The following is a 15,459-nucleotide window of genomic DNA, read 5'->3' as shown; positions in this document are numbered from 1 at the left end:
ATTAAAAAAAATTTCATAGATTTATTCTACAATTTCAGTATCACGATTTTTAGGGTCGCTGAATCCAAATCTGAACTTAGATTTTCAAAATTCAAAATGGCCGATCCAATATGGCGGACTCAAATTCGAAAAATAGTTTGATTCCAACGAATTTAAGTACCTCAAAGTTTTCGAGGTCGCTGAATCTGAATCTGAAATCGGATTTCCGAAATTCAAAATGGTGGATCCAATATGGTGGGGTTAAACTATTTTTCGATTTTGCGTCCGCCATATTGGATCCCCCATTTTGAATTTTGGAAATCTGATTTCAGATTCGGATTCAGCGACCTCAACAACGATGATTTTCCCAAATTACAGTCAAATTGATGTAGTAGAAACATGTTTTTTTTTCAAATGCCCACATATGTCATTGGACAAAAGTGGCACAACTTTTTTCCACCCATATGTGAGTCACTGACAGTCAAAGGGTTAATTAGATAAGGGCGACTTTGGCTATTCTTGACCCCCCCTCTCACTTCTCACGTCAGATCTTACCCAGAGCTTCCCTAAAAGTGTTAAATAGTTGAGTGTCGTTAGAAAAGGTTCAGTTACACTAAAATACGTTATCGTTTGATATAAATCAAAGATTTTTATTTTTGAAAAATGATTATTCAATCTTTGGAAAATGCATATTGTAATTAAATGCAAGATTTGAAACAATCTCAAAGTAAGGAAACGAATCAGTGAAATAACCACAAACGAGGAATACTTTGCGTAACACCACGAACAACTATATTTCAAACAATCTTAAACGAAATCAATCAGAGAATTTTGACTTGCAGTAAAATATGTGTTCAAATTATTAATATCCAGTAGTTTCAAAAATAATTGAGATCTTTGCTCCACTACTGATTGCAAAGTTTCACTGATACGCTTTGATAAAATTTGCCATTTTCAAGCCAAATGCGATGTTCTACGATTATGTAATTCTGGAATCGGTTTTCTTCATGTCTCAGTCTGATAATAATTTGAGGTGTTTTGAAATTTATCGAACAAACTTTGTTCAAAAGGGGCAAAGTTTAGCGAACAGTTGCCTAACGTTTCTTTTTCTTTTATTTATTTCATATACGTAAGGGAACGTTTACTATCAATATTATATCAAATAATATTATATAGAAGGGAAGATAACAATAACAACAACAACAACAACAACAACAATAATAATAATCTTCAGAATCGAATCAAATTACATATTATTTTGTATAATGATAATAATAATAATAATAATAACAATAATAATGGCAATATAAATAATATAAATAATAATAATATTGTAGCTGTGTGTGTTATTGATAATTGTGTAATCTCAATGTCAGTAGCACTTTGTCTCACGGTTATCGTACTTCACAAACAAGACAACGTGACATGTGCTTACAAGAGCCCATACACTTCACATCATTGTCGTCTATTAATGTCACATTACCAATTTGGCAATAGCTACCTACGTGTAACAATTGTCACTACGTACTTAGATTAGTTTTCACTTAATATCGGGGGTACACTGTTATAACTGGTTTCCAAGTTTCATATCGCTAATCGATTTGCTGACAATCGAAAAATTCTTGGGTATTAAAATTACCTGTAATAATATTCATAACAAAATGTTTATTTTTTGTGTTTTATGATATATTTACTCAAATTAGTTCAAAAATATTTTTAATTGGAATATTCAAACCAAGTGAATTTTAAATTGAAAATGATTTTGAATAATTGCAGTGAATTTCCACTCAATATATTTTATTCCACGGTGGAAATAAATTTCTGACTATGATGAAAGAAATATCTGAATAATTCGGACTCAATTTTTTGTAAACTCTGATTATTCCTGATTTTATTCAAATTACTTCCATCTTGTTCGAACAAACTTTTAATGGCCTGATGAAGATTTTATAAATTGTTCTAAGATGTTTACAGAGTTTCAATTAAGATAATGAAATTCAAGGTGGAAATACTGAAATTGGAATTTTTTAGGACACTTGCTATTTTACAGAAATTTTGGTCAAGAAATTCAATGGTGTCAATTCAGACATGTCAATATGCGAAAACTTGTCTTGAACTCGGCAATGAAATCATTGAAAGTGTTTTCGACTCAAGTGCAAAACGACAATAAATAATCAGAATCATTATATGACTTTTCCAAAGTTTCTCAGAATTCATATATTTACTCGGATCTTTTTTTTTGGTCAATAGTCTTAAATTTTTCCACGCCACTTTTGAAGAATATCATTTATAATACTCATTTCTGACAAGCGATAAAAAGACTGCGTTTGAAAAATTTGGTGATGTAAAATGTAGAGGTAAAATTTGGAAACTGCGTGCAATGGTGGACTCGTATTTGTTACATTCACAGACACATATTATGCATGTTTTATGTTATTTCTGTGATCACCCACGTAGAAACTAAATCAGCCGGACGATAAATTGGGAAACAACAACCGACGGTCGGAAATAGACGAGCAATTGCTATTAAAAGAGTGGGATTTTACGCGGTTCTTTCAAGGATTTAACGAACGCCTGGACAAAATGAAACAAGAAGTGGCTACAAAGTCGAGTAGCGAAGAAAGGTCCTCGTCGTCAAGCGAGCGAACGCTTAAAAGGCTGGACATAAGCCAAAAGAAGTTTGAGCAAGCCAAGCCTGTTCACAGACGCCAAGAGTCGGACTCGAAACTGGCTAACGGGCCATTCAGCCGAGCGTTCAGGAGGGAAAATTCAGATTTCTTTCCGTCCACCAGACACTCCGCCTATTTGCAAAAGTCTGATTCTAAGCCGAGTATATTTGCCAGCGGTAACAGGCGGGGCAGTGAAATAAGCGTGGCAGGCATTGCTGGGAAGAAGAGTAGCGCTGGTGAACCAGTCCTTACGGACTTCTCGTTTGGCGAAAGACTGCAAAGACCGAGACGAGAAAAGACTGAGAGTGAAATTGTGTTCAGGAACAGACAAGACTTGAGAGATCAGTTAGAGGCCAGGAGACTTGACGTTGAAGTTAGATTTTCCCGAGAAGCTGACAAAATGAGAAGGCGCAGTTCTAGACCGCTGGACACCTCCGATACTGGCACGATTAAATCTACCGCCAGCACCACTGCTAGCGAATACAGCCCTGTCATCCAGGTCAGTCCCCAAGCCACAGGCTAACCGAAACACCTTACCCTCATCCATCCTTCGTGCAGGGTGGCCACTTGACTGGAAAACATGGAATTCCTGGAAAAACAGGAAATGTTGGGAAAGTTTTCGGTTTGATATGAAAAAGATCAGGAAAATGACAGAGAATTTTTTATAGATCAGGAAAGTCTTGAGACAAGTACTTTAAGTGTTTCTCTTTCAAGTTCAGCGAAATACGGTGTTCGATGCGTCCTTTCAATTCTTCAACCATTATTAATAATTAAAAAACTAGCTGCTCGTCATTTTTCTCGCTTGCTCAAAAGTTCTATCACGTTCCTTTCTCACTTGCTGCGATCGATGGACCATTTTGCATCTAAATCAGAAGTTTGAGCACAAAATAAAACCACATTCTTAATATATCGTAGATGTTAATCGAAGCATATCCGCGTTACACAAGCTAGATACGAGCAATTTATTAAAAGGATTGAAAATTGCTAATTTCAAAATCTCTATAATCTTGTATGTTTGATCTTATTATAACTTTTTTGGGCTTCTTCAGAGATCGTCTGAACTAAATTTTGTGGACAGTTGTTGTATACAGTCCAGAGTGATTAAAGTTCTCACAATGAGAGTGTAACAGCGGTATCACAGATGTACATCAATAATAATATTTACACGTTATAACTATACCATAACGTAAGCCTTCTTAACTGTTTTTTAGACAATTTATGGGGACCCGATTAGTGAACAGATTGACTCCAGAAACATAAAATCAGTTCATAACCACCAGGATTTTAATCATTTTTAATATTTTGATTACAAAAACTTTTTTCTCGAGTCGTTCATATTTAGCTTGTGTTATTCAAAGCAGCTCACAATTATTTTGATTAGATAGTTGGAATATTATTTTTTTCTTTGCATTTATCACTATTGGCGCATATAACGTTACTAAAGTTTTTGTCTCCGTCCTTATCTTTCGATTCAGGTCCGTTGATCCTTAAGAACAAAATTTCATGTCTACTTGTACTTACAACTTTGTGCTGTCTTTCGTGAATCGTTTAATTTCGATGTCTTTAGAAATATAGACAAATTTTGGCAAAATGTAACATATCAAAGCAAGAAGTTCGAGAAACCCTTAATTTTGGTCAGAAAAATAAGGATAAATGAGTGAGCTTTCAAGTACAAATTCAGTGGCCACCCTGTTATAGTTTGAGGAACAAAAAATCCAACTGCCAGAAAAAAAAAAAAACATACGCCATGAGCCGTCATGAGTTGTCTCAGTAAAAAGCATAGAGGCTAGTCAGCTACGCTCCAGTTTTAGGCATACCCTTCTTGCGTTGATTAAAACTGATTTAGCAAGCCATAGGTTCCTCGGTATTACCTCCCGTCATTAGAATACTTTTGCTCTCCTTTTGTGATCGTTTACTACTCTCAGAAAGTTGGCTATGTGCCCGAAAGGATTGAAAAGATGATTTTCGCGAATCTTATCTTATTTTGTCTCACAGAGCAAGAATTTTTCTTAATTTTTTTTAAAAGCTGTCTTCTTAAAAAGCAAATTTGCTTTTCCAATTTGTCGTCGGACTTCTTTTTCTATTTTTGCGCTATTAAAATTGAATGAAAATCTTTTACAAAAACAAACTTTTGTCAAACGTAACAAACGAAGAAATTAGTGTAAAACAGATTTTCAAATTAAGTAGATTAAATCCGCAAAAAACATCTCGAGGCTTATGCTTCAAACTTGAAAATACTTTTTCAAACAGTTCTTTACATGCATTTTTCACTCGAAAAGATCTGAAAGGTTGTCAGAAATCAAAAATGTTTCTCATTTCAGAAAGTTTACGCTACTTAAATTTTTTCACATTATTTAATCTCGCCGTTTGTTAGTTGGATAAATAAAGCTATATAAAATTTGAGAAAAGGCCTGTTTAGTACGTCAAAATGTGACAAGAATCAGCGAAGTTGCTTCATTCACTTTTCCGAGTACACAGCCAACGATTTTGGGGTCACCGTACTTTGCGGAGTTATCGTCTTCTACCAAATGTCTAAATCTATTAAATTTCTCCTAATGATTTTGCGTCTGGTTTTGTGGGAATAACAGCATGAAACTTCTTGGGAGAATATTATTTGTAGTCTTTTTTTTTTTTTTTTCTCTTTCTAGAATTCAGGGTGTCTAGCTGTCAGGAAAATCTTAAATATCGAGCATCCGAAGGAGATGATTTACTTACGTTGAGTAGATTCGGCATGTGGACACCCTGTAGATTTATATCTAATGATTTATCCGCGAAATAAATATTGTGTTCCTTTTTCATTCAGTCACAGTGCGAAGTGATTATTGTTTTTAATAAATCTAAATCCTGACTCATTCCAATATTTTCAAGACTGTTTTCACGTGTTTCGTATAAAGTTTGGATCCTTTTACAGGCCTCTGTAAAATAGATTTGATCCGTTTCGCTCGCCACAGACTCGACGAATCAACGTTTCAATAATTTCTCTATATAATTATTAGTAAAACGACGATCCTCAGTAGCTCCAAAGGTTAAAATGTTCTAATTGTTGATTTATTCTGCTAAACGGAATTATTTAAAGTATATCATACATAGACAGTAAAACTTGTCAATAGAACATCTATCGATATTGAAAAACAGTTTTCATTGCAAAAGAGAAAAATAAATTGGTGTTTTACTATAAAAAAAAAAAAAAAAAAATGAAAGAAAAAAAAGACCAATAATAATAATAACAATAATTCATTTAACAAAAAAAAATGTGCCAAAGACACGTCGACACATGTAAAAACAGACTGCACCTGTCATAGAGTTGGATGTAAAATGGGAACAAAAATATCATTATAATAATAATAAAAAATCTTTTAGACGGATAAGAACCCACGTGTGATCAATAACAATGTGTTTTGTGCTAACAAGTCTAAAAACCAACAGATTATAACAGTGCATGGCACCATGACCTGTGCGACGTAGATGGAGCGACGTAAAATTGAAAAAGTTTGAAAAAGAATAATAAAAAAAATTGACCACCTTGAGGAGAAGAGAAAAGAAGAATTATTAAAAAAATATTTAGATGTGAAAACACTGGAACACAGGGGGAAAAAAAAAAAATTAAGTAAAAAAAAAAAAAAAAAAAAAAAATGGAAGGAAAGAAAGAAAGAGAGAGAGAAAGGAATTTAAACCGTCGTCACGCAAGAGTGACGATATATAGCAACTGTTGCATGTCACGCTTAAATGTAGAGGACAATGAATGCCACGCTACGCTAATTCTGCCAACAGGATTATATAATTAAACTAAATATTTCGTTGCCTTTATAGCATGCCGCATTTCGTCAAGAGCATGCTTTACAAGGATGATGCATCGTCGATTTAATTTACTTGTTGTTCAATTTCAGTCGTTACTTATACGTGTTGTGTTGGGCTAAGCTATAGGTACATACATGTTTTGTCTGAATGTGATGTCTTGTGTCTGTTGTTTGTTTATTTATTTTCATTTTTTGCTCCTACTCTTATATAATAAATTGTTAAAAAAATGTGTATTCTTGTTCTTATCGGCATGATTATTAGAGTTTTGTTTCTGTTTTTTGCACTTATTTTTAAACTATATTTAAGAATAATACTACTTTATATGATTAATATTAATTATTTACATAACATATGTGTATATATATATACACACACAAACGCGCACACACATTATAGGCTAGATAACACATGAAATTTGTTTCGCTTAACGCTGTGCTTTTTACTTAATGTTACTTGTTTCGATTGTAACAATGCGTTACGTTTTTTTCCTACTTTCTTCTTGTTTTCAATTTTTTTTTGCATTATACTCACTTTTCTCCACAAACTTTTCCTTCACGTCGCTTACTTGTTTTCACCACCTTATTTCTTTCATTCACCACCATTTTTTTTTTCACTCTTGTGATTAAAAAAAAAAAATTCTAAACAAATTTTAATATAAATATATCCACATAAATATCCTTAGATCTCTTTTCGTTTATCGTTTACCTAGTAAAATCGTGACGATTATCATCAAGACTTGAATTAAATTTATTCGGCTACAACATCTTTTCACGATTTGTAGTTTCACCGAAATCTCTTTTATATGTATTGTTATTTTAAAGTGTAAAACGAAAGAACGTGGCAATTTGCTGAGATCCTTGGATTAAAGAAAAAAAAAAACGTACAAAAAATTTGTGCTATCAAATTTCTTTAGCGCTGTTAATTCAAGTCTTGATTAATTTACAACAACGGTAATATTCTTTCTCACGACTTAAATGTCATGGACACTGGCTGGTTTGCAGAGTCGGGAAGGTGAGAGACGAGGAGGTGAGTTCCAGAGGTCAGACTCTTCTCCTGGGTCAAGACCAAGCTCCGTTCTTCCGGATCTTCTAACTTCATCCCCTGGTCAACGACAAGACAAATCGACTAGCGAGGAGGTCAGGCACACAAATACAATCTCTATTCAAACAACGATATTTTATTATTATTACAACATGTATTATACGTTATTTTTCTACAAATTCTATGTCCGAAGGCTTACTGTTGTGTATCGTGTGGTATTTTTTTTTTTCCTTTTTTTTTTCCTTTTGTCTCTCTTTATGTCTCCCTCTCTTTCTGAGATTCAACGCGATTACTACAACAAAGTTAATGCTTTCAGCTATTTTATTGCTCGACGTCATATAACTTTGTCTCCGAGACTCGGACGTTTTTTATTTTGCTTCAAATGACGCTGTCGTTTTTTATCTGAATTTTTCAATCTCTTTTTACGGCATACGCCACATTATATTACACGTAGGTATGTATATAAGTTTATTCGATTTAACGGGAGTAGAACGTAAATTTTGATTCTTAAAAATGTACCGCAGTGACTGAAGATAAATCATTCAATTATCTAGAATGTGCTTGAAAGATTCAGCGACGTCTGGCGATGAGTTCAAACAAGTCGCAAGGCTGAAAGCCAGACAGATCCTTAGTTTTATTCAAGTACACTTCAAGATACGAGTAATTTATCGCGGAGAGAATTAATCGGTCAAATCTTTTATTAAGACTGATACTTGAGCACAAAGATCGAATCGGTAATCACAAAAAACGCGATTTTCTAAAGTAACGTGTCGCTTATGACCGAAGCCTCAACGAACATGATTTTCCTCGATATTCAACCGTTCCGTTTTGATCTTTACAAGTGATTGAATGTGAGAATGAAATTTGATGCCGTGCCTCTGTCCTGATTAACTTGAAAAATTGTAAAAAAGACAGTAACATCGCTTTGACCTGGAAAAAAACTTTAGTTACTATTGTGGTTGTAAATGTGGCGAGTAATTTTTGTTCAGTAAGCGATTTTTTTCAAATGTCATTCCATTCTATTATTAGATATCTTAAGTTTTTACCGAGATATGGTATTAAAAACGGTAATAACTTCCTAGATTTTTTTCTAATTTACACTGCAAAGAAACAGATATAAAAATAAACATGAAATCTATGCTTTTTGTAATAAACGCTTGCTAGAAATGTCATGTTATTTAGAGAAAAACAAGAAAAGATTTATGCTCTGTAATTATGTAGCCAAATATTTCCGTATATGACTGAGATTTATGATTGGAAAAAGTTTTGGCTTAAATGGATTTTCAGCTTACTACTAGTATGTAAGACCGTCGAGTGAATATGAGTTTAAAGGTAAACTGAATTTAAAATGAGCCCGCTAGATTCAGAAGTATCGAATCGATCATGTGACTAAAACTTAAGTTAGCGGTCAAACAATTTTCCGGTATCAACGTGACTAATTCAGGATTATGTTGTGTGTTGTGGGTCTCGCGGGAGCTCTAACTCGAAGGGCAGGGCCCTGTACTGACCACCCCAATCCCAATACTAATTGCAATGTAAGTATTCATCCATCTACATCGATTCAGTCTTTTATGTCACGAAATAAAAATTCAATGGGAATTCAGCGTAGAGATTTATAACTTTTAGTATTATACCTAGATGGAAACGGTTTTCTAATTTCACTGTAGATGGAATATGGAATTTCTAACACTTAAACTCAGTTCACGAATCATGATATTAACTCTTTAACATACGTCATTCGTAACGTATACTTTACGCAAAATTTTCTTTCCACTCATGCCCGTCTTATAGAGTCTGAGGCATATATGGTGTAAATCCTATCTTTAATAGTAACTTTATATTCAGACTATTTTTTTTTTTTTTCTCTTTTCTTTTCTTTCGATTCGTTCTTAATCAGTTATTACCAGAAATTTCGTGCGACTGAGAATTACCTCAACAAATCTCTTCCTAATGTTTCATTTGCCTCAATTGGAATTATAATTTCTGTTCATATATTAAATTTGGTACTATGAAATTGAGAGAACAGGCCTTTTCAGCTAAGTATCGTTTGATAAATATAACCAAATGGAGTAAATCGTCGATAACGACAATTCGATCGAAGAGTTACCTTTGTTTTAGAAAGTGAACAATGTATAACTGCTCCTTGAGGCCAAGTCGAGGATTTCAGTCAATTGTTCGAAAATTAGTTTTATACCCCGCCAAAGAAAATCTTCTGCAACTTGAGGGATTCGTGGAAAAAGTGTATGAGAGATCAAAGTTATGCCAATTTCAGTTTGAATCTGTTCGTCTCCGAATCAAGAATCTTTAGAGTTTACTACTTAGCTGAAAAGACCTGTGCTACGATAACTAATAACAATCGATTATAATCGTTAGGAAAAAATAGTCTTATTAACATTTTATCCAAAATATATTGAAAATTTCATGTATTTAATACAATGTACTAAGTGGCGTTGTATTATCTGGATAATCATTTCCTGCAAGTATCGGACAAATTAACAAGTAAATTGTGTCCTTTCTATTTACATATCTGAAAACTCTGGTGTAAATTCAGGGAACCGGTCGATATGTATTTCAACAATGATGATTGGTGTTGGACCTATGAATAATAAATGGTGGTGGATATTTTTTGTTTCTACCTTTTCCCTTCTCTTTTGCCTCTATTTATTGTTACTTTATCTATGGTTTGGTTTTTCCAATTATTTATTTTCTCAATTGCTTCACCTCTAATCACCGCAACTCTGCTTTTTTATCCTTGCAGGTAAAATTAACTTAATATATTTATCATTCAAGTTTATCTAACCGTTTGATATTCTATTTTTCTTTTCTTTATTCTAGGATTGCACTCTTAATTTATACTTTTTATCCACATATTTTACTGGTATATTTTATGTTTATTCTATTAGGCGTAGCCTTTTACAAATTGAAAATAAAAATTACAAGTTTTTCACACTCTATCCGATGGGTATGTCTGAGAGGAAGAATATTAGAACCAGAATCAGCTCGTTGACGAACCCTTCACACCTTCATAAAAAAATATTTTACTCTCTTTAACATCTGTATCACTCGTACTAATACTATTTTCAATTATCGTATCCAATATAGTGGTTTAATTTCAATAACTAATTCGTATTCATGAACTGTACAGTATTTTACTCCACGTTTTTTAAATCCGTGTTTTTGATAATCTTATCCATTTTATAAGGAAAAATATTTCGTAAAATTGATTGAAATTTCTTGATAGTTGTGGATCTTTCACAACTTTATACACTGTTTATAAAATCGAAAAGACAGCTTCTTTTTGCTTAAAACTATTCGTGTAATTTCAAAATGTAACTACTTCGCGAAAAATGCATATAAACAACTACGCTAAAAGTATTTCGGAGCGTCAGTTCTGAGATGTTTTCTTGTGGAATTGGACTACTTAATTTGAGAAATTTTTGACGATGGTTTGTTCGATACATTTGATCATAATTTTTGGTTCACACTTTTCTTTAATCGTCGACAACTCGACAAGCAAAAGTTATGTCACATATTGTAAAAATTTTTTCTTTAAGAAGACAGTTTGGACTTTCAATTAGATTTTTGAAAATGGACAAAAAAATTACTGCGGTTGTGCAGCAATTTGAAGTCAGAAAATTATACATGCCGCTTTAAGCAGATACAAGTATGAAAAAAATTGATGGAGACTAAATCTGCAAGCAGTGTCTTGAAGTTGATGCTTCGAACTTTGAAATAATATTTTCAATAATTGTTTACATGCATTTTCCGCAGATCAGCCAATTGTCAAGTTACACGTTTTCTCATGTAAGAATCAGATGTTCATCAATTCTTGCGAACAGCTCATTTATCCAGTTAATATTACCCTTCATGATAAAAACGAATTAGGAATAAATATGTGTACAACACGATGATGAAAATTATTCCACTGTAATTGAAAATAAGATGTGAAAATTTTCGTCCGATATTCCAGGAATCATAGGATTGTATCTCTGTTGCAGTACCGTCAGGCCGTTAATCTCCCTCCAAATGTGCTCCAGCAGAAACAGAAATCATTCCTGACTTTTGGATTCAACGCTGGTTCGACGAGAAGAGAGTCCCATGTGAACGTTAACGTCACACCGACCAGCCATGACTTGGCTTCCGACACACCGGAAATACGGAAGTACAAAAAAAGATTCAACAGTGAGATTCTCTGCGCTGCATTGTGGGGTGCGTATTCGTCTCCATTTGCTACTACTGATCCCGCAGAATTTTAATCCCGAAGTTATTGTCACAGGTGTTAACTTGCTCATCGGTACAGAAAATGGTTTGATGCTGTTGGACAGGAGTGGACAAGGTAAAGTTTATCAATTGATTAACCGAAGAAGATTTCAACAGATGGAGGTATTGGAAGGGCAGAATATATTGGTCACGATCAGCGGAAAGAAGAACAGAGTCAGAGTTTACTACCTTTCTTGGCTCAAGAGCAAAATCCTACGCACGGATGGGCATAGCGATGTAAGTTGACAATTCCCTGGCCTTGTGCAGCTTCTTTTAAGTTTGAATGCATTCCACCATTCCACCATTCAAATCGACAAATAGGGAAAGAGAAGTAACAGTTTTAAAAACCTCCAACAATGTTATTTGCGCCAACAATAGTGAATAAGAATGAGACAATGTATATTCTATTAATAGAAACGAGTGTAAGCAAATTCGAAAAATGCAAGCAAAGATAGCAACAAGTTGAGAACAGGTCTTATACTTAGAATGTTGAAAGTTATCGAAGACTAGTGTTTTCGATACGATTCTAATGTTTTTGGGTTTATTTTTATTGAGGACCAAGTACCACAGAACACATTCAAGACGACTTACATTTTTATATAGTTATAATACGCAGTTGTAATTATTGTAAAAACTCTGCTGTACCGTACATATATAAATGTATTTTTATCCATTCTGCAGATTACTGGTTGTAAAAAATTGTTTCCAGTTATATCTGGAGTTCTCGATGTCGAACAAAATGAGCCTAAAATCTTTTGAATCAGATGAAAAATGAATCTTTTCGAACGTTTTAATTACAGAACTTTTTCTCAGATTGTTGATTTTTAGTTTGTGTCATTCACGCTTGTTCAATATCATTTCTATTACATGATAGATAACATTGCTGGGGATTTTTTCAAAGATTATTTCTTCTTTCCTAACTTTAATTTAGACAGTACAGCTCTTTTATCACAAATTAGTTATTTAGCACCTTTATCTTGAATTAGTTTTTTATTGAATTTGTTTTAAACAGCAAGTTGAGCGGCGTAACGGTTGGATCAACGTTGGCGATCTGCAGGGAGCAGTGCACTTCAAAATAGTTAAATACGAGCGAATAAAGTTCCTTGTGATCGCCTTGAAAGATTCGATAGAAATATATGCCTGGGCACCAAAACCATATCATAAATTTATGGCTTTCAAGTCTTTTGGTGAACTTGCACACAGGCCGCTGCTTGTAGATCTCACTGTCGAAGAAGGCACAAGACTGAAAGTCATTTATGGAAGCGCCGATGGTTTTCACGCAGTCGATCTCGATTCTGCAACAGTCTATGATATCTACCTTCCTAAACACGTGAGTTATATTAAAATACCTCGTTGTATTCAGAAAACTGCTAATTACTAACTAGAATCAGCTGTAAAGTTGAGTAAAAATAGGATTGAACGACATTGGATATACAGTTTTTTTCATTTACAAAAAGGCAGAATATTACGATGTCCCAAATGTTATTTTTTTTTTCTCTCCGTATTGGTGGGAGATTGTTTTAACTTGATTAAATTTGACTGGGTTCAGTTGCACTTGATCAGTCTTATTTTTTAATTATTTTCTTCGAACATTGTTTTGCCTGAACTGTAACTTCTGAAACATACTTAATCGCGATTCTTTCACACAGCCTCAGGGACCGATCTGCCCGCACTGCATCGTCGCTTTACCAAACAGTAACGGAATGCAACTTCTGCTTTGCTACGATAACGAGGGTGTTTACGTAAACACGTATGGCCGAGTAGCAAAGACAATGGTCCTGCAGTGGGGAGAAATGCCGACAAGTGTTGCGTATATCGGTACAGGTCAAATTATGGGCTGGGGAAATAAGGCAATTGAAATCAGGAGTGTAGAAAGCGGTCATCTCGACGGTGTCTTTATGCATAAAAAAGCGCAGAGACTCAAATTTCTCTGCGAACGGAACGATAAGGTAAGAAATCACTCAAGCTTTCTTAGTGTCACAATTTGGCTGATTCTTTGTGACTAGAAAGTATTTTCGGTAAATTTTTTGTCCAATGATGTTTATCTCGAAAGTGAAGCAAGGAATTTTTATGAATTTCGTCTCAATTGAAACGGGTTTTCTTAACTTGCAACTAACAAGATTTTGAGTAAAATCAGTCATTCATCTCTGAATTGGATTCAATCGGTCCAGAATTTGTCCAGCTATCTAAAGAATAAAATTAAATGAAAAACGTTTCTTGTTTAATAAAGTTTCTGAGTTTGATACACGTCCGAGTGGAGAGAATGTAGGCTGACTCATGAAAGTTAGCCAGATTTTAACAACTCGTCGTAACATGTATTCCTCACGCTACTTTGATTGAAAATATGATCAGAATCGTAAATTGAAATGATTTTTCTGTTCCTTCTCAGGTATTCTTTTCATCGGCAAAAGGCGGCAGCTCTTGCCAGATTTATTTCATGACGTTGAATAAACCAGGTATGGCTAACTGGTGATCTCGAATGTGGCCACATTTGGCCCCACCAAAAATGCCGCTACCATATCCATCCCGAGCATTAGGATTTTTCCCTCGACACCCCCCAACCCACTATTCACTGCCACGGTCAAGTATTATAGAATCCAGACTATGTGTCCATCAACGCCACAAACTCTACCCTCAGCGACAAAACACCTCACGGACACTCAACATCGTCAATCTCCTTGTTAAGAGGTTTTTATGCTTTTTCATGTGCCCTTGCAGCGTATGCAGTCGCGTTTAGTCATGATTTGTCATAAGATGCTTTCTGCGATGACTCATATTTTTCTACTTTTACTTCGGTTCGTTTCTGCAGACATTTTACTCATTGTTAGAAACTAGAAATTGATTGCTGACCTCGAGTTTTGTTACAAATGATCATTTTTCGTCATGACTCATTGTTACGCTATGCAATATGAATATGTACTTGAGAGAAGTGAAATTTTCGTATTTCGAATTTCACTAATTTCAATCGACTGTTGGCCGTGTTTCAGTGATTCTAGCAATAAGTCTCGAGTAGTTATTATGAAACCTGATTTTTACTCCGTTACTATATGAACACTGCAAGGGCCAATGTTGGGTATAATATTTCGTGTCTGACCCAATTCAATGTTGCCCTTATGTATTTATAAACTACTAATAAGCGACTATTCACCAGGTATGATTAGAGGTGGGAATAGCTGACACATATTAAGGAGAAAGCAAGAACAACAACAAAAATGAGTGAATAATTTCCGTGTCCACGTGAAAACTCGAATTGATCAAAACTCAGGAATGCTGATATATAGACGAGTTCCCTCACAATTTCGATGTAGTCAAAAAGTAAAAATTTCAGAATGCGGATGTGCAAAAATTTTTCTAGAAATTATTTTTTTTCTCAACGCTTCAGGAATTAGTTGGGAAAATGTGATAAAAATCTGTCTTCTTTTTTTAGTCTGCCTAAAAATTGATAAATATTCACAAAATAACAACATAAAGTAAAGTGAAAGAAGTAACTCCGACAAAATAATAATAAAGAATAATGACAGTTTTCACTGAGGTAAAATTGTGGTAAAAAATTAATCAACAATTGTAATTATTATGCTATTTGCTGTTTGAAGTCTCACGTGAACATAAGAATATACAGATAAACGATAATATCAATATCAGTATGATTATTACATTAAATTCATAGAATCCTATAATTCTTTTCTTAACAAAAAAAAAAAAACAACAAAAA

The 15,459-nt window shown here is 34.0% G+C and overlaps 1 protein-coding gene across 7 annotated transcripts in view; it reads left to right on the top strand.

Annotated features, from left to right (window-relative positions):
• Positions 1–14,553, top strand: part of LOC124404841 (serine/threonine-protein kinase mig-15) — a 34,833-nt gene extending 20,280 nt beyond the window's left edge. For 5 of the 7 annotated variants that reach the window (XM_046879279.1, XM_046879281.1, XM_046879283.1 and 2 more), the window contains 7 exons: positions 2,437–3,147; positions 7,448–7,582; positions 11,486–11,696; positions 11,764–11,984; positions 12,760–13,077; positions 13,397–13,696; positions 14,137–14,553. In XM_046879279.1, coding sequence (XP_046735235.1) covers positions 2,437–3,147; positions 7,448–7,582; positions 11,486–11,696; positions 11,764–11,984; positions 12,760–13,077; positions 13,397–13,696; positions 14,137–14,220 — 1,980 coding nt within the window. In that variant the 3' untranslated portion in view covers positions 14,221–14,553. The remainder of the gene's footprint in view (positions 1–2,436; positions 3,148–7,447; positions 7,583–11,485; positions 11,697–11,763; positions 11,985–12,759; positions 13,078–13,396; positions 13,697–14,136) is intronic. The other 2 variants (XM_046879282.1, XM_046879284.1) reach the window with 2 other exon arrangements.
• Positions 14,554–15,459: the final 906 nt, after the last annotated feature.

The sequence above is a fragment of the Diprion similis genome, chromosome 3 (genome assembly GCF_021155765.1).
Source record: "Diprion similis isolate iyDipSimi1 chromosome 3, iyDipSimi1.1, whole genome shotgun sequence".
NCBI classification, from domain to species: domain Eukaryota; kingdom Metazoa; phylum Arthropoda; class Insecta; order Hymenoptera; family Diprionidae; genus Diprion; species Diprion similis.
The sequence above is the reverse complement of the archived record's forward strand: the minus strand, read 5'-3'. Positions and strand labels throughout refer to the sequence as shown.